The sequence below is a fragment of the Hyla sarda genome, chromosome 8 (assembly GCF_029499605.1).
Source record: "Hyla sarda isolate aHylSar1 chromosome 8, aHylSar1.hap1, whole genome shotgun sequence".
Taxonomy (NCBI): domain Eukaryota; kingdom Metazoa; phylum Chordata; class Amphibia; order Anura; family Hylidae; genus Hyla; species Hyla sarda.
Window position 1 is genome coordinate 3,502,721 of NC_079196.1, and position 19,780 is coordinate 3,522,500.

Consider the following 19,780-nt stretch of genomic DNA (forward strand, 5'->3'; position numbering starts at 1 on the left):
GGTATCACCGTGTGCATAAATGTCCGAACTATAAAAATATACAGTTAATTTAACTGCACGGTCAATGGCGTACGCGTAAAATAATTCCTAAGTCCAAAATAGCGTATTTTTGGTCACTTTTTATACCATAAAAAAAAAAAGAATAAAAAGCGATGAAAAAGTCCGATCAAAACAGAAATGGTACCGATAAAAACTTCAGATCACGGCTCAAAAAATGAGCCCTCATACATCCCCATATGCGGAAAAATTTAAAAATGTTATAGGGGTCAGAAGAAAATCAAACCTATATAAGTTGGGGATCATTTTAATCGTATGGACCTACAGAATAATAAGGTGTCATTTTTACCAAAAAATGCACTGTGTAGAAATGGAAGCCCCCAAAAGTTACAAAATTTTTTTTTTCTTCAATTTTGTCGCACCATGATTTTTTTTATTCAGTTTCGCTGTGGTTTTTTGGGTAAAATGACTGATGTCACTGCAAAGTAGAATTGGTGGCTCAAAAAATAAGCCATAATATGAATTTTTAGGTGGAAAATTGAAAAGGTTATGATTTTTAAAAGGTAAGGAGGAAAAAACGAAAAGGCAAAAAAACGAAACGCTGAGTCCTTAAGGGGTTAATTTCCCCTAATTTGTATTGTGAAAATCTTTCACAAACTCTTCCATGTCAGACCCCCCCCCTTATAATTTCTGGATGACGCTGATCACCCGTATCTTCTCTTCCATAGGGAAAGTTATCACAAGTCCAGAATGCCGAGAGCTCAGAGCTATCCTGACAACTACCAGGAGTTCTCAGGTGAGGCTGCCCCTTACTCGCCCGTCACCTCTGCTCTCTAGATAAGAGACACTTTGCTCTGGATGACTGAAATACTTTACACTTGAGGTGATCATAAAAAAAAAGGTCAGGTTAATGTTTGGCTGATAAGAAATCAGCAGAATTCAGTGAATGAGGAGAGAAATGCAGACAGTGAAAAAAAACAAGAGTGAGGCCGGGTTCACACCATGTTTTTGCTATACGATTTCGTCATACGGTTTCATTAAAAAAAAGTATGCAACCGTATAATTTTTATAACATGGGAGTCAATAGGAACCGTACAGAACTGTATGTGCGTACGGTTCCATCCAGTTTTCACCATACGGTTTTTGAGTTTCCACAGTTTTTTTTTTCTTGGAATTTCAATAAAACAATGAAACTTTATTCATAATGAAGTGAAAAGTTCAAAACGTTTACGGTTTTTTTTTCTTAAAAAAACGGATGCAACTTGACATTTTTCAAACAGTATACGGTTTTCAAAAGTATACAGATAAAAATTTGTACACACGTTTTGATAGTTTAGTCAGGTTTTGAGGAATCCGTTTTTTATCAAAAACCTGATACAAAACTGTATTGTAAAAACATGGTGCGAACCCACGCTAAGGCCGGGTTCACACCATGTTTTGCAATACAGTTCCTGTATCAGGTTTTTGATGAAAAATGGATTCCTCAAAACTGGACCAAACTGTATCAAAACGTGTGTACAAATTTTTACCTGTATACGGTTTGAAAAATGATGTCCAGTTGCATCTGTTTATTAAGAAAAAACCCATATAAGTTTTTATCTTTTGACTCCATTATGAATAAAGTTTATCTTGTTTGATTGAAATTCCAAGAAAAAAAATAATTCAAAAACCGGATGGAACTGTATGCACGTAATGTTCTGTACGGTTCCCATTGACTCCCATGTATAAAAAGTATACGGTTTAATACAGTTTCTCCCCTGGAGAAAAAACTGTGGTAGGCTACGGTTTTGGGTACGGGAAAAAAACGGACAAGACGCAAAACGGATGCATCGTTTGGCATACGGTTTTCAATACGGTTCCATATGGTTTTTATATTGAAAACATATACGGGAACTGTATTTCAAAAATGTGGTGTGAATGCAGCCTTAGGCTTCATAATAAACGTATTGGTTTTTAGTTTTTTTGTTAACTTATCTGTATGAGGTCTTATTGCGGCATCAGCTATTTTTTTTGAACTTTTTTTTTTTTATATAGCTCCGTATTTGTATTAACCCCTTCTTACCCTATATAAATGTAATTGCATTATTTGATAATGCAGGATTTCCCAACCAGGGTGCCTCCAGATGTTGCAAAACTACAGCTCCCAGCATGCCTGGACAGCCAAAGGCTTAATGTGTATGCAAAAGCCCCTTTACATATTGAGTGTCTACTCCGTGTGTCTTCCGGAGTGCAGCGCCATCTGCGGTATCAGTCTGTGACAATGATGGCGCGATCCTCTACAGTGAATGAGAACTGAAATAATCGCACAATAACACTGTAAACACATGGGCAGACAACAGCTGTCTGGGCATGCTGGGAGTTGTAGTTTAGCAACATCTTCAGATCCATAGTTTGGAGACCAGTTCTATACTACACTATACATGCACAGCAGTTTGGGGGTTAATTAATTGCATGCAGGGTTTGAAGAGGTGAGAGAAGAGCGGCTATAGCCTCTTTCCTTATCTACTCAATGTCCAGCACTTTACACTTCTCCTGTCAGGTCCCCATGATTCTGGATTCTGTGCTCATTTAATCTGTCATTATGTGTCACCGCAGGATTTCATTAAAGGGGTACGCCCGTGGAAAAAAAAAAAAAAAAAAAAAATATTATATATATATATATATATATATATATATATATATATATATATATATATATATATATATATATATATATATATATATATATATATATATATATATATATATTATATATATATATATTATATATATATATAAATATATAAATATAAATATTTTTTTTTTTTTTTTTATCAACTGGTCGCAGAAAGTTTAGCAGATTTGTAAATTTCTTTTTATGAAAAAAAAAAATCTTAATCCTTCCAGTACTTTTTCTTTTTGGATTTCTCTTGTCACGACCACAGTGTTTTCTGCTGACACCTGATGCCCGTATCCGGAACTGTCCAGAGCAGCATATGTTTGCTATGGGGATTTTCTCCTGCTCTGGACAGTTCCTAAAATGGACAGCAGAGAGCACTGTGGTCGTGACGGAAGAGAAATCCAAAAATATAAGAATTTCCTCTGTAGTATACAGCTGCTAAAAAGTACTGGAACGATTAAGATTTTTTAATAGAAGTCATTTACAAATCTGCTAAACTTTCTGGCACCAGTTGATTTAAAAAAATAAATAAATAAAAATTAAAAATAAAATAAAAATTCCACGGGAATACCCCTTTAATTAATCAATGAAACCCACTGAATGAATTTCGTGTAATGTTTTCCACAAATGTGAACAGTGCCCTAAGACAGCAATTCACTGCCAGGGTGCCCCCAGCTGTTGCAAAACTACAACTCCCAGCATGCCCGGACAGCCTTTGGCTGTCCGGGCATGCTGGGAGTTGTAGTTTTGCAACAGCTGGAGGAAACCTTGTTGGGAAACACTGCCCTAAGATGATGATTAAGTCTGTCTTCAGTATCGGGGGCTTTCCCTGCTCTAGCTGATGTTTTGGCTTCTGTAGTTTTATCTCCTTTGTTTGTTGCCCGTTTTGTAGAGTACGACATTCCAGTGTTTGAGAAATTCGGGAAGGGCGGCACGTATCCACGGAGGTACCACATCTCTTATCTTCATCAGGATTACAGCGATGGTGAGAGGAAATATATTATCTGCTGACATCTTAAAGTGATTGCAGATCACAGATGACGGAGATCGCTGCAAGACGGGGAGTGAAGGGCTTAAAGGGGTACTCCACTGGAAACATTATTTTTTTTTAAATCAACTGGTGCCAGAAAGTTAAACAGATTTGTAAAGGACTTCTATTAAAAAAAAATCTTTACCCTTCCAGTACTTTTTAGCAGCTGTATTCTACAGATTAAATTCTTTAGTTTTTTTTATTTCTTTCCAGTCTGACCACAGTGCTCTCTGCTGACACCTCTGTCCGTGTCAGGAACTGTCCAGAGCAGCCGAGCTTTGCTGTGAGGATTTTCTCCTTCTCTGGACAGTTCCTGACATGGACAGAGGTGTCAGCAGAGAGCACTGTGGACAAGACAAAAAAGAAATTTAAAAAGAAAATAATTTCCTCTGTAGAATACAGTTGCTAAAAGGTACTGGAAGGGTAAAGATTTTTTAATAAAAGTAATTTACAAATCTGTTTAACTTTCTGGCACCAGTTGATAAAAAAAGTTTCCCACTGGAGTGCCCCTTAAATATGATAATGGTGACCTGAGCCCCCTGTGTGAATGGTGCGGTGGTCACCTGTCTCTCTGGTCAGTCTGTGGGATGGACTAGTATAGCTGTGTCTACTGATCCTGTTGCCATCAACTATGACCTATCACTGCTATGGATACGATACCATAAATGTTAAAGGGGTACTCCAGCCTTAAGACATCTTACACCCTATCCTTTTGAATATCCCCTAATGTTTCTGATTACGGGGGTACCGCCGCTGGTGACCCCCCCCCCCACAATCTGTCATGTTGCACCCACCTATCTCCGCTGGACAGTTTATGACCGCTCCGTGTCTGAAGCCTCACGACCACGGGGCTGAGTATCGTAGTGTCACCACTCCACCCCCTGTGACGTCACGTCCCTCCCCCTCAATGCGAGTCTATGGCAACTTATTATGGATCTATGGTAATTTTTATCTAATCTAATTATGAATGTATGATTAAGTTATATATTAGCATTTTCCTAATTTAGGTTACGTAATTTGAGTGGAAGATTTTTTTCGGGGATACAGTACCCTGGTCAATCTTTACCGTGGTGTCTTAAATTTTATTTTAGGCCGGAAAACCTTTCCAAGAGCCAGAAGGACCCAGGGGAACAGCTTCCGGTCTACAGTCAGCTTCAGTCCCACCGATCACTCACTGAGCACCAGCAGCGGTAGCAGCGTTTTCACCCCCGAGTATGAAGACAACCGGCTACGGAGAAGAGGGAGCGACATAGACAACCCCACCTTAACAGTCATGGATATAAGTCCTCCCAGCCGATGTAAGTCTGCAGGACGTGGCTCATATAACTGCTGTGTGTGTGAGTCTGCAGAACGTGGCTCATATAACTGCTGTGTGTATGTGTGAGTCTGCAGGACGAGGCTCATATAACTTCTGTGTATATGTGAGTCTGCAGGACGAGGCTCATATAACTTCTGTGTATATGTGAGTCTGCAGGACGTGGCTCATATAACTGCTGTGTGTATGTGTGAGTCTGCAGGACGTGGCTCATATAACTTCTGTGTATATGTGAGTCTGCAGGATGTGGCTCATATAACTGCTGTGTGTATGCGAGTCTGCAGGACGTGGCTCGTATAACTGCTGCGTGTATGTGAGTCTGCAGGACGTGGCTCGTATAACTGCTGCGTGTATGTGAGTCTGCAGGACGTGGCTCATATAACTGCTGTGTGTATGTGAGTCTGCAGGACATGGCTCATATAACTGCTGCAAGTCTGCAGGACATGGCTTCAATAACTGTTGCGTGTATGTGAGTCTGCAGGACATGGCTTATATAACTGCTGCGAGTCTGCAGGACGTGGCTCCTATAACTGCTGCGTGTATGTGGGTCTGCAGGACGTGGCTCATATAACTGCTGCGTGTATGTGAGTCTGCAGGACGTGGCTCATATAACTGCTGTGTATGTGTGAGTCTGCAGGACGTGGCTCATATAACTGCTGTGTATATGTGAGTCTGCAGGACGTGGCTCATATAACTGCTGTGTATGTGTGAGTCTGCAGGACGTGGCTCATATAACTGCTGTGTATGTGAGTCTGCAGGACGTGGCTCATATAACTTCTGTGTATATGTGAGTCTGCAGGACGTGGCTCATATAACTGCTGTGTGTATGTGAGTCTGCAGGACGTGGCTCATATAACTGCTGTGTGTATGTGAGTCTGCAGGACGTGGCTCATATAACTGCTGTGTATATGTGAGTCTGCAGGACGTGGCTCATATAACTGCTGCAAGTCTGCAGGACATGGCTTCAATAACTGTTGCGTGTATGTGAGTCTGCAGGACATGGCTTATATAACTGCTGCGAGTCTGCAGGACGTGGCTCCTATAACTGCTGCGTGTATGTGGGTCTGCAGGACGTGGCTCATATAACTGCTGCGTGTATGTGAGTCTGCAGGACGTGGCTCATATAACTGCTGTGTATGTGTGAGTCTGCAGGACGTGGCTCATATAACTGCTGTGTATATGTGAGTCTGCAGGACGTGGCTCATATAACTGCTGTGTATATGTGAGTCTGCAGGACGTGGCTCATATAACTGCTGTGTAAGGTCCCGTGTCCGTCTAGATCAGAGGACGTCACGAGTAAGAAGCCTGATATCTACATTATTGACGTGAATGTTTGTTTTCAGCACCACGTGCCCCATCAAACTGGAGACTTGGGAAGCTCTTGGGGCAGGGGGCCTTCGGCCGGGTGTACCTGTGCTACGATGCCGATACTGGGAGAGAACTGGCTGTGAAACAAGTCCAGTATGATCCAGACAGTCCGGAGACCAGTAAGGTAACACATCTCCTGCATTACAGACTGATGACATCTGCTTAAAAGACTTTATTTTGTGCATTTAATAGGTCGGCAGCTATTCTTTACTTTACATCATTTGTGCAGTTTATATAAACATTTGACACGTTGTCCAGTCAGGGTTAATGTTTAGACCGGGTTTCAGTCCTGAGACCCCACTGTAATGATGCGTTATTGATGACCGTGGAGTGAAGCGCACTGCGCACACTTCATCCCGCCATAACTCAAAATCACGTCTGGTCTCAACACTGAAACCCGGATGCAACCCAAACGTTTGACATGTTAGGACTTTGTTGTTTTGCTAGTTTTGTAGGAGGTGAAGGTCCAACTTTTCTGTATGTTTTCAAAACTCTTAAGGATATGTACACACTGAGGAATTGGCGAGGAATTCTAGCTTAAAAATTCAGCTGCGGAATTTCGTATTTTTTTTCGTCCAGAATTCCGTCCAGAAATATGAGTAAACTTTTATTTATTTATTTTTTTCTGGACGACAGCCACCAATTAGAATTTCATTGATTTCTATGGGACAAAGACACTGATTCCGCATGAAGAAACATGTTCACTCTTCATTCAGAACGGAATTCAGAGTCGGAGTTCCGATTGCAGAAATTCCTCCGTGTGAACTGAGGAGCGGAAATACAGTTAGAGGGGTACTCTGCTGCTCAGTGTTTGGAACAAACTGTTCCGGAAGCTGGAGCTGGGAGCATGTGACGTCATAGCCCCGCCCCCTCATGATGTCAATGCAAGTCTATGGGAGGGGGCCATAGACTTGCATTGAGGGGGTGGGGCATGATGTCATGAGTGGGCGGGGCTAAGATGTGAAGAGCTCCTGCCTCCAGCGTTCGGAACAGTTTCTTCCAAACGCTGAGCAGCGGAATACTCCTTTTTCACTGTTGACTAAATTGGAGAGGAATAAGCGAGCGGACTTACTTGAGTAAATTCCTCACCAAGTCCTCAGTATGAACATACCCTGACTAAGAAACCTTTACACAAAAAAGAAAAAGCAGAGCTAATTTCTTAGAAAAACAGTGCCACCTCTTGTGTGAGGTATTGCAACTTGGCTCCATTTACTTTAATGGAACAACAATACCACACGTAACCTGAGGACATATGTGGTACTGTTATTGAAAAATAAATACTTTTTATTTATTAATTTATTTTTTATTCTTGGATAATCCCTTTTTTTAAAGAAGGCCTCGCATGATCTTGTACATTTTATAATCCTCCCAGGTCACTGCCCTCATCATGATAAACCACCCCCGGCCTTTATTTTTATTTTTTAGTTTTCTACCTTGATGTTGCTCTATTTTCTGCTCAGTCTCAGTCAGATTCACAGACTGGGAAGGGGCGTTCCCCAGCAGGCGTGACATCATCTAAAGCCGTACAGGGGAGAACTTCCTCCCTCACTCTGCTACACACAACCCAGAGCAGTTCAGTGTGAGATGAGCTATGATTGGCTAAGGCTGCACACACCCCTCTAATAGAAGTAATTTACAAATCTGTTTAACTTTCTGGCACCAGTTGATTTAAAAAAAAAATTGTTTTCCACTGGAGTACCTCTTTCACACTGTTCATGAAAACCATTTTAATGGGGTACTCCGTTGGAAAACGTTTTTTTTTTTTTTTCAAATGAACTGGTGCCAGAAAGTTATACAGATTTGTAAATTACTTATATTTAAAAATCTTATTCTTTCCAGAACTTATCAGCTGCTGTATGCTCCACAGGAAGTTGTGTCGTTCTTTCCAGTCTGCCCACAGTGCTCTCTGCTGCCACCTCTGTCCATGTCAGGAACTGTCCAGAGCAGGAGCAAATCCCCATAGCAAACCTCTCCTGCTCTGCACAGTTCCTAAAATGGACAAAGGTGTCAGTAGAGAGCACTGTGGGCAGACTGGAAAGAACGACACAACTTCCTGTGGAGCATACAGTAGCTGATAAGTACTGGAAGGATTAAGATTTTTACATAGATGTAATTTACAAATCTGTTTTAACTTTCTGGCACCAGTTGATTTAAAAAAATAAAATAATGATGATAATTTCCACTGGAGAACCCCTTATTATTGTGACATAGTTGCCTGAAATAGAGCGTGAACTTTTGCGCAGTTTGTGCCTCTTAACGCAGCAGTGTCAGGTGGATGTAACAAAGCTGCAGCTGACCTTATTGCATTGTTTTAGAACGGTGCATATAAAAGATTAGTAATAAAATGTCCTGTACATGGTACCTGTTGGGTCTTTCAGGAAGTGAATGCGCTGGAGTGTGAAATACAATTGCTAAAAAACCTCCTTCACGAGCGAATCGTTCAGTATTACGGCTGCTTGAGAGATTCCCAGGAGAAGACGCTCTCTATATTCATGGAGTACATGCCGGGGGTAAGTGCCAGTGCCTGGGGCACCTCCTGCCAACCATACACTGACGGGCAGACCATGTGACCTGATCTCTTCTCCGCAGGGATCCATAAAGGACCAACTCAAGGCGTACGGAGCACTTACCGAATTTGTAACACGGAAATACACCCGCCAGATCCTGGACGGCGTCCACTATTTACACAGTAATATGATTGTACATAGAGATATTAAAGGTGAGTTCTGTGCTCTGGAGTTAGGGAAGAGTTTCCCCACAATAGTGTATTAACCATTGGAGAACATAAAAGGCCGATCCTAACAAGTGTCGCGTTGTGAATTGCGTTACCCGTGGCTCATTGATGAAGGATGGGAATTTCTTTTAGGTTGCGGGATTCTGAGGAGCTTCCTGTCCTAAGATGTTTTGTGTTTCCTCCCCAGGAGCCAATATTCTCAGAGACTCTTCAGGCAACGTCAAGCTCGGAGACTTTGGAGCCAGCAAACGGCTTCAGACCATCTGCATGTCTGGTACCGGAATGAAGTCTGTCACTGGTACGCCATACTGGATGAGCCCAGAGGTCATCAGCGGGGAAGGGTACGGCAGGAAGGCAGATATCTGGTGAGTGAAAACATGGACACCTGTATTATACTCCAGAGCTGCACTCACTATTCTGCTGGTGAGATCACTGTGTACATATATTACATTACTTATCCTGTACTGATCCTGAGTTATATCCTGTATTATACTCCAGAGCTGTACTCACTATTCTGCTGGTGAGGTCACTGTGTACATACATTACATTACTTATCCTGTACTGATCCTGAGTTATATCCTGTATTATACTCCAGAGCTGTACTCACTATTCTGCTGGTGAGATCACTGTATACATACATTACATTACTTATCCTGTACTGATCCTGAGTTATATCCTGTATTATACTCCAGAGCTGCACTCACTATTCTGCTGGTGAGGTCACTGTATACATACATTACATTACTGATCCTGTACTGATCCTGAGTTATATCCTGTATTATACTCCAGAGCTGTACTCACTATTTTGCTGGTGAGGTCACTGTATACATACATTACATTACTTATCCTGTACTGATCCTGAGTTATATCCTGTATTATACTCCAGAGCTGCACTTACTATTCTGCTGGTGAGGTCACTGTGTACATACATTACATTACTTATCCTGTACTGATCCTGAGTTATATCTTGTATTATACTCCAGAGCTGTACTCACTATTCTGCTGGTGAGGTCACTGTATACATACATTACATTACTTATCCTGTACTGATCCTGAGTTATATCCTGTATTATACTCCAGAGCTGCACTCACTATTCTGCTGGTGAGGTCACTGTGTACATACATTATATTACTGATCCTGTACTGATCCTGAGTTATATCCTGTATTATACTCCAGAGCTGTACTCACTATTCTGCTGGTGAGGTCACTGTATACATACATTACATTACTTATCCTGTACTGATCCTGAGTTATATCCTGTATTATACTCCAGAGCTGTACTCACTATTCTGCTGGTGAGGTCACTGTGTACATACATTACATTACTTATCCTGTACTGATCCTGAGTTATATCCTGTATTATACTCCAGAGCTGTACTCACTATTCTGCTGGTGAGGTCACTGTGTACATACATTACATTACTTATCCTGTACTGATCCTGAGTTATATCCTGTATTATACTCCAGAGCTGTACTCACTATTCTGCTGGTGAGATCACTGTATACATACATTACATTACTTATCCTGTACTGATCCTGAGTTATATCCTGTATTATACTCCAGAGCTGCACTCACTATTCTGCTGGTGAGGTCACTGTGTACATACATTACATTACTTATCCTGTACTGATCCTGAGTTATATCCTGTATTATACTCCAGAGCTGTACTCACTATTCTGCTGGTGAGGTCACTGTATACATACATTACATTACTTATCCTGTACTGATCCTGAGTTATATCCTGTATTATACTCCAGAGCTGTACTCACTATTCTGCTGGTGAGGTCACTGTGTACATACATTACATTACTTATCCTGTATTATACTCCAGAGCTGTACTCACTATTCTGCTGGTGAGGTCACTGTGTACATACATTACATTACTTATCCTGTACTGATCCTGAGTTATATCCTGTATTATACCCCAGAGCTGTACTCACTATTCTGCTGGTGAGATCACTGTGTACATACATTACATTACTTATCCTGTACTGATCCTGAGTTATATCCTGTATTATACTCCAGAGCTGTACTCACTATTATGCTGGTGAGGTCACTGTGTACATACATTACATTACTTATCCTGTACTGATCCTGAGTTATATCCTGTATTATACTTCAGAGCTGTACTCACTATTCTGCTGGTGAGATCACTGTGTACATACATTACATTACTTATCCTGTACTGATCCTGCGTTATATCCTGTATTATACTCCAGAGCTGTACTCACTATTCTGCTGGTGAGGTCACTGTGTACATACATTACTTATCCTGTACTGATCCTGAGTTATATCCTGTATTATACTCCAGAGCTGTACTCACTATTCTGCTGGTGAGGTCACTGTGTACATACATTACATTACTTATCCTGTACTGATCCTGAGTTATATCCTGTATTATACTCCAGAGCTGTACTCACTATTCTGCTGGTGAGGTCACTGTGTACATACATTACATTACTTATCCTGTACTGATCCTGAGTTATATCCTGTATTATACTCCAGAGCTGTACTCACTATTCTGCTGGTGAGGTCACTGTGTACATACATTACATTACTTATCCTGTACTGATCCTGAGTTATATCCTGTATTATACTCCAGAGCTGTACTCACTATTCTGCTGGTGAGGTCACTGTGTACATACATTACATTACTTATCCTGTACTGATCCTGAGTTATATCCTGTATTATACTCCAGAGCTGTACTCACTATTCTGCTGGTGAGGTCACTGTGTACATACATTACTTATCCTGTACTGATCCTGAGTTATATCCTGTATTATACCCCTGAGCTGTACTCACTATTCTGCTGGTGAGGTCACTGTGTACATACATTACATTACTTATCCTGTACTGATCCTGAGTTATATCCTGTATTATACTCCAGAGCTGCACTCACTATTCTGCTGGTGAGATCACTGTGTACATACATTACATTACTTATCCTGTACTGATCCTGAGTTATATCCTGTATTATACTCCAGAGCTGTACTCACTATTCTGCTGGTGAGATCACTGTGTACATACATTACATTACTTATCCTGTACTGATCCTGAGTTATATCCTGTGTTATACCCCAGAGCTGTACTCACTATTCTGCTGGGGAGGTCACTGTGTACATACATTACATTACTTATCCTGTACTGATCCTGAGTTATATCCTGTATTATACTCCAGAGCTGTACTCACTATTCTGCTGGTGAGATCACTGTGTACATACATTACATTACTTATCCTGTACTGATCCTGAGTTATATCCTGTATTATACACCAGAGCTGTACTCACTATTCTGCTGGTGAGGTCACTGTGTACATACATTACATTACTTATCCTGTACTGATCCTGAGTTATATCCTGTATTATACACCAAAGCTGCACTCACTATTCTGCTGGTGAGGTCACTGTGTACATACATTACATTACTTATCCTGTACTGATCCTGAGTTATATCCTGTATTATACACCAAAGCTGCACTCACTATTCTGCTGGTGAGGTCACTGTGTACATACATTACATTACTTATCCTGTACTGATCCTGAGTTATATCCTGTATTATACTCCAGAGCTGTACTCACTATTCTGCTGGTGAGGTCACTGTGTACATACATTACATTACTTATCCTGTACTGATCCTGAGTTATATCCTGTATTATACTCCAGAGCTGTACTCACTATTCTGCTGGTGAGGTCACTGTGTACATACATTACTTATCCTGTACTGATCCTGAGTTATATCCTGTATTATACCCCTGAGCTGTACTCACTATTCTGCTGGTGAGGTCACTGTGTACATACATTACATTACTTATCCTGTACTGATCCTGAGTTATATCCTGTATTATACTCCAGAGCTGTACTCACTATTCTGCTGGTGAGATCACTGTGTACATACATTACATTACTTATCCTGTACTGATCCTGAGTTATATCCTGTATTATACTCCAGAGCTGTACTCACTATTCTGCTGGTGAGATCACTGTGTACATACATTACATTACTTATCCTGTACTGATCCTGAGTTATATCCTGTATTATACTCCAGAGCTGTACTCACTATTCTGCTGGTGAGATCACTGTGTACATACATTACATTACTTATCCTGTACTGATCCTGAGTTATATCCTGTGTTATACCCCAGAGCTGTACTCACTATTCTGCTGGGGAGGTCACTGTGTACATACATTACATTACTTATCCTGTACTGATCCTGAGTTATATCCTGTATTATACTCCAGAGCTGTACTCACTATTCTGCTGGTGAGATCACTGTGTACATACATTACATTACTTATCCTGTACTGATCCTGAGTTATATCCTGTATTATACACCAGAGCTGTACTCACTATTCTGCTGGTGAGGTCACTGTGTACATACATTACATTACTTATCCTGTACTGATCCTGAGTTATATCCTGTATTATACACCAAAGCTGCACTCACTATTCTGCTGGTGAGGTCACTGTGTACATACATTACATTACTTATCCTGTACTGATCCTGAGTTATATCCTGTATTATACACCAAAGCTGCACTCACTATTCTGCTGGTGAGGTCACTGTGTACATACATTACATTACTTATCCTGTACTGATCCTGAGTTATATCCTGTATTATACACCAAAGCTGCACTCACTATTCTGCTCATTTATGCTTTGCTTGTCCTTCTCTTCTAGGAGCATCGGATGTACAGTTGTGGAAATGCTGACTGAGAAGCCCCCGTGGGCAGAGTACGAGGCCATGGCCGCCATTTTTAAAATCGCCACCCAGACCACCAACCCACAGTTGCCAGCAAACGTATCGGACCACACGCGGGACTTCCTGAAAAGGATTTTCGTGGAGGCCAAACTGCGGCCGTCCGCTGAAGAGCTCCTCAGGCACACGTTCGCCCAGTGTCACTAGTGACTCCGTTCTTCCTTTTTTTTGCTGCGTTCTTTCCTTCCAAAGCTGATGGCACTTTAACCGCCAAGTAAAGAGTCGGCAGAACGACGCTTCCTCTCGATGATTCCTCCATCTTCTCGGAGGCGATGGTTGTGGTGAACACTTGGGACGTGTTTTCCCCTCCCCCACAAGGTTCAGCAACGTGAAGTCGAAGCACTTTAGAACATTTTCCTTTTCCGGTCGGGTGGAGGCCGGAACCTTTTGGTACAGAAGAGGAGTCCGATCATTGTGAAGGACCAGAGCCATCAGGCATGTGGCAGCTTTACTCCGTGGCCCCGGGCGGCAGCGGTGGCGGCTCTGCCGGGGATCACGGCTGCTTTTAATTTTTCGTTAAATGTTAAAACATTTTTCAATTCTAAGACCTGTTTTACATCATTCCCTACACGCACATGAGGGAACCCGTCAGCAGGGATGACCCGGGCTGTATTCACATGAAGGGATTTCTGGGATCCTGCTCGAATTACGTTCTGCAATCTTGCGGATCATGTGTGAATGTTGTGCGAAATTTCTGTGCGCTCAACGGACTTCCCTTTGACTTCAATGAGATTCCGCAAAACGTAAAGACAGGTTCAGTGTTACTAAATGCGGAAACTCCTACATGTGAATGGGACTATTCAATCCCCATTCAACACAATGGGGGACATGTATCAAAGATTTTACCCCTGTTTTGTGTTTAAATTTTTGCGCAAAATTTTCCGCTAGCTGATTTTTTCTTGTTTCTTTATTTCTTTTTTTTTCCCTCATTTTTTTTCTTCTTTTTTTTTTCTTCTTTTTTAAATTGTTATCTTCTTTTTTTTTTTTATTTCTTTATTTTCTTCTTTCTTTTTTTTCTTCTTTGCGTACATTCTGGTGGAGCATTTCCTCCAGATGTGTAGGTTTCGGTGTACCTTTGAGTGACCTATTTAGTACGCACAAATTTATTAACTGCGTACATTTCATTTGCCCGCAGAAATCTTGCGCAATGACCATATTTTTAACGCAAATATGAGCCATCATGGACTGCACGTAGCAAGATGCTCTAAATCGTCGATTCCGTTTTTTTTAAAATAGTGGAGGTCAGAGGAGATTACTGTATCTGCCCGCAATTTATGAAACCCTTTGCGCTTGATTGAAAAATGTTGTGCTTCTGCGCATAATTTAGAATTTGGCAAAAGGGGTAAACGGATTCTACACAAATAATGATACGTGTCCCCCAATGTGCAGTAAATTTTGCAGAAATTCGGCCTTGTGAATGCAGCCTAACGCTAAACCTGCGGTTGCCTTAAAAGCAGGAAGTATTGAATTGGGACATGTGGCCTAATGCGCCATTCTAGGCTAGTGTTTCCCAACCAGTGTTCTTCCAGCTGTTTCAAAACTACAACTCCCAGCATGCCCGGAGAGCCAGCCGAACGCTAAACCTGAGGTTGCCTGAAAAAGCAACTAAGTATTGTATTGGGACATGTGGTCTAATGCGCCATTCTAAGCTAGTGTTTCCCAACCAGTGTTCTTCCAGCTGTTGCAAAACTACAACTCCCAGCATGCCCGGACAGCTGTTGGCTGTCCGGGCATGCTGGGAGTTGTAGTTTTGCAAAAGCTGGAAGAACACTGGTTGGGAAAGACTTCTTTAAGCTGAAGGGAAGCCCAATCCTCCAGCCATGGTTCCCTAAAGTTTTTGCCATTGAGGTTGGTTTTTCTCCTGCAGGGCTTTCCGAGCATGCTGGGAGTTGTAGTTTTGCAACAGCTGGAGGCACCCTGGTTGGAAAACACTTCTCTAGGCTGAAGGGAAGGAGAATCCTCCAGCCATGATTCCCTAAAGGTTTTTGCCATTAAGGTTGTTCTTTTTTACCTGCAGGCTGTCCGGGCATGCTGTGAGTTGTAGTTTTGCAACAGCTGGAGGCACACTGGTTGGAAAACACTGCTCTAAGCTCAAGGGAAGGGCAGTTCTTTAGTCATGGTTCCCTAAAGGTTTCCGCCATTGAGGGGGGGGTTTCTCTCCCCTAAGTGCTATAGGCTTTTCTGGCATGCTGGGAGTTGTAGTTTTGCAACAGTGACTGCTTTCTGGTTGGGAAATGCTGTCCTAGCCCCTAATTGGTGCTTTGCAGCTTTATAGCAAGTAGAACGGCAGCCGCAGGTTTCGCCTTGTTTCAATGGGTCCTTCTTGTTGATGGTTTCCCTTTTTTTATTTAATTTTTTTATCTACAGGCTTTGACTCCCTAGGGCCTTTTTATTTTTTGTATTTCTATTTTTTTACGTTTTAGCCCATTTGATGGAAAGCCTACATGTGCGTTCCCTTTTTTGCTTTAATCACAGAATACCGAGGGGGAGATTAGGCAGAGTGTGGTAATGCAGACGATCACCAAAGGTTTTCGCTACAACATTTTTACCGATGGGTGAGAGATTTCAGGATCGATGGGTAAAAAAGAAACAAAAAAAAGAAAAAAAAAAAAAAAAAGTCTGAATGAAACTTGAATAAGTGATGTGAAAAGTTTTTTTTTTTTTTATACTCGTAGGATATTGTGGGTTCACTGTCTGTTCCATGTAAAGGACGCCATTACCGTCATGGTTGCCTTTACCGTCTTTCATTACGTGTGTTTTATTTTTTTATGTTGTGCTTTTGAGCAACCCCCGATGCGCCGGAAGAAAAAAAAGCTATCCCAGACGTGCGCAGGGTCATCAGGATGCCGCGTACGGAGTCACTACCGCCCCCCCCCCCCCCACCTCTATGTACAGGGTTCAGTATTTTTCTCAGGCAGATAGATGGCCCTGGTGGCTTCACATTGGGGCCATTTCTCTTTTATAAACTTTTTTTTATTTTATTCTAATCCTAATTTTTTTAATCCTAATTATTGATCTGTAAAAATTGTGAATGATGCCGGTGGATTTAAGACTTGGGAATATGGTAAAGTGGTGAGAGCTGCGCCGCTACTGTGTATGGGGGGGGGGGGGGGGTAAAATGCAGAAAGAAAAGCGCGATTCTGAAGCTGCACGTTGTTGTTCACAGTAATGTATAACAGAGAAGCAAAACACACACAGACTCAAGTGAATGTGGTCGAGGGGAATCCCTGGGATCTGCTCCTCTCACTCTCTGTAGGCCGCAGAGCTCGGGCCGGCACTGATCAGTTGGCAGATCCTGGGAATACCCCAGTTTAGCGCTGTATTCCCCAAACCCAGTCATTTCCCTTATAGATAACAAAACAAAAGGATGTATTCCGTAGTGCGATACCTTGGGATGTGGAAAAAACGCGTGTAAACTGCGCTTACCAAGGCGAGTACCAAGGTGTACTCCATCCAAGTACAACAATGGGGTAGAGTCTCTGCAGCCGCTTCACGCCAACATACAACTGAGATCCAAGAAAACTCCAACAACAACCGGCAGGATCAGTAAGGAGCGGAGACCAAGATGAGGATAAGGGAATTTATTACCCACAATGCAATGCGTTTCACGTTGCATTGTGGGTAATAAATTCCCTTATCCTCATCTTGGTCTCAGCGTTGTGAAACGAGTTGCATTGTGGGTAATTCCCTTATCCTCATCTTGGTCTCAGCGCCTTGTGAAACGCGTTGCATTGTGGGTAATACCCTTATCCTCATCTTGGTCTCGGCGCCTTGTGAAACACGTTGCATTGTGGGTAATAAATTCCCTTATCCTCATCTTGGTCTCGGCGCCTTGTGAAACACGTTGCATTGTGGGTAATAAATTCCCTTATCCTCATCTTGGTCTCGGCGCCTTGCGAAACGCGTTGCATTGTGGGTAATTTCCTTATCTTGGTGTCAGCGCCTGATTGATCCTGCCGGTTGTTTGAGTTTCCTTGGATTCCCCTTACAGGTAACAGGGGGGTCCTCTGGATCCTCATCACTAGATTTGAGCGATATCTTGTATTCCAGCCCATTGATGTGCACGGTCACTGTGTGTAATGCTTAATTTTCCCTGTAGGGGGTGCTTCATGGAAAGGCATCACTTACTACCAATGTCCTCACAGATTAGACCTGATTAGGTCCCTGCAGGAGGACACCTGGACGATGGCATCTACACAACAGCGCAAGTAAGAGAGAACCAAAAAGCGTATTAAAGGAGTAGTGCGGCGAAAAATATCTCCATGGGATACATTGAGGCGGCGTGTCGGCCGGCGGTCCGTGCGGTAGTCGGTCCAGTAAACTGCCGGGGCGATCTAGAACTTAGCCCTTATCCTTTGGATAGGGGATAAATTGTTGTTTTTCGCTACAGAACTCCTTTAAAACATTTATACTCATTTTTCTTTGGTTGTCCCGGATATACATGCACAGTACTCCAAGGTGAGCGTGCATGTGTAGCTGATGACCTATATATATGATATAGTATACATGCACAGTACTCCAAGGTGAGCGTGCATGTGTAGCTGATGACCTATATATATGATATAGTATACATGCACAGTACTCCAAGGTGAGCGTGCATGTGTAGCTGATGACCAATATATGATCTAGTATACATGCACAGTACTCCAAGGTGAGCGTGTGTGTGTAGCTGAAGACCAATATATGATCTAGTATACATGCAGAGTACTTTACCTAGTATATGATCTAGTATACATGCACAGTACTCCCGAGTGAGCGTGTGTCTGCAGTTTGTAACCAATGTATTAAATGGTTCTTCACACTCCTACAGGTACATATAGGGGGAGATTTATCAGAACCTGTCCAGAGGAAAAGTTGCCCATAGCAACCAATCAGATCGCATTTTTCAAAGGCATTTTCAATAATGGAAGAAGCGATCTGATTGGTTGCTATGGGCAACTGGGCAACTATTTCCTCTGGACAGATTATGATAAATCTCCCCCATAGTGTCTACTGTAAAACCAGTTTTAGATTTGAGACCTTTTGGAGTAGACACAATATATACCTGTATGAATGTGACCGACCAGACCGTCTCACTGTCACAAACTACACACACACGCACGCTCACCTTAGAGTACTGTGCATGTATTCTAGAAGCTAGATTAGTAATCTACACATGCACGCTCACCTCCGGGTACTGTGCATGTATATAAAGGGACGACCTATAGGAATGATTTTCGTGTTTAGTGATTGGATACATTGTTTTCGGTTCTCTTGTGTTTTTGCTGTTGTCTTGTTGCATTACTGTGCGGTTAATCAGGGTTCGGTATTTCTCATCCAGCTGCAGTAAAGAGATTGTAATATATATATCGGGACTTAGCGCTAATTTTATTTGTTACACTTTGTGTTCTGCTTATGTTCATGAGCCCATTTCTAAGTAGTAGGGATTGTAAAAATCTGTGAACACCCCCCCCCCCCCCCCAAAGCTGTCTTCCCTGCACAGCGGCGCCCCCCGATGTCAGGGGTCCGCTGTATAGGGAGAACAGATGGGGGACACAGCATAAAACTAGCGTCCCCATCATTCTCAGGATTAATTAATCATTAACGGATGACACGTTCTATTGACATACCTCAAGGTGCTGCAAAACTACAACTCCCAGCAAGCACGGACAGCCAACGGCTGTCCGTGCATGCTGGGAGTTGTAGTTTTGCAATAGCTGGAGGTCCACAGTTTGCACTAGGAAAGAGTTTCCCAACCAGAGTGCCTCCAGCTGTTGCAAAACTATAGCTCCCAGCATGGCGGGAGTTTTTTGGTTTTACAGCTGGAGGTGCACTGCTCTAGAGTATCCCGGGGCCCAGACTGCATCTTCCACCATTTTCCGCCCTTCTATTTATTCCCCCTCTCGCCCTATGACTGCAGTTCGTACAGCCGGGGC

General features: G+C 42.2%; 1 protein-coding gene across 1 annotated transcript in view; it reads left to right on the plus strand.

The window, feature by feature from the left end:
* MAP3K2 (mitogen-activated protein kinase kinase kinase 2) overlaps positions 1-15,494 on the plus strand; it is a 30,696-nt gene extending 15,202 nt beyond the window's left edge. The window contains exons 6-13 of the mRNA XM_056535507.1: positions 726-793; positions 3,549-3,641; positions 4,778-4,984; positions 6,345-6,493; positions 8,748-8,879; positions 8,959-9,088; positions 9,291-9,468; positions 13,787-15,494. Of these exons, the coding sequence (XP_056391482.1) occupies positions 726-793; positions 3,549-3,641; positions 4,778-4,984; positions 6,345-6,493; positions 8,748-8,879; positions 8,959-9,088; positions 9,291-9,468; positions 13,787-14,012 (1,183 nt within the window). The 3' untranslated portion in view covers positions 14,013-15,494. The remainder of the gene's footprint in view (positions 1-725; positions 794-3,548; positions 3,642-4,777; positions 4,985-6,344; positions 6,494-8,747; positions 8,880-8,958; positions 9,089-9,290; positions 9,469-13,786) is intronic.
* The last annotated feature ends 4,286 nt before the right edge of the window (positions 15,495-19,780 follow it).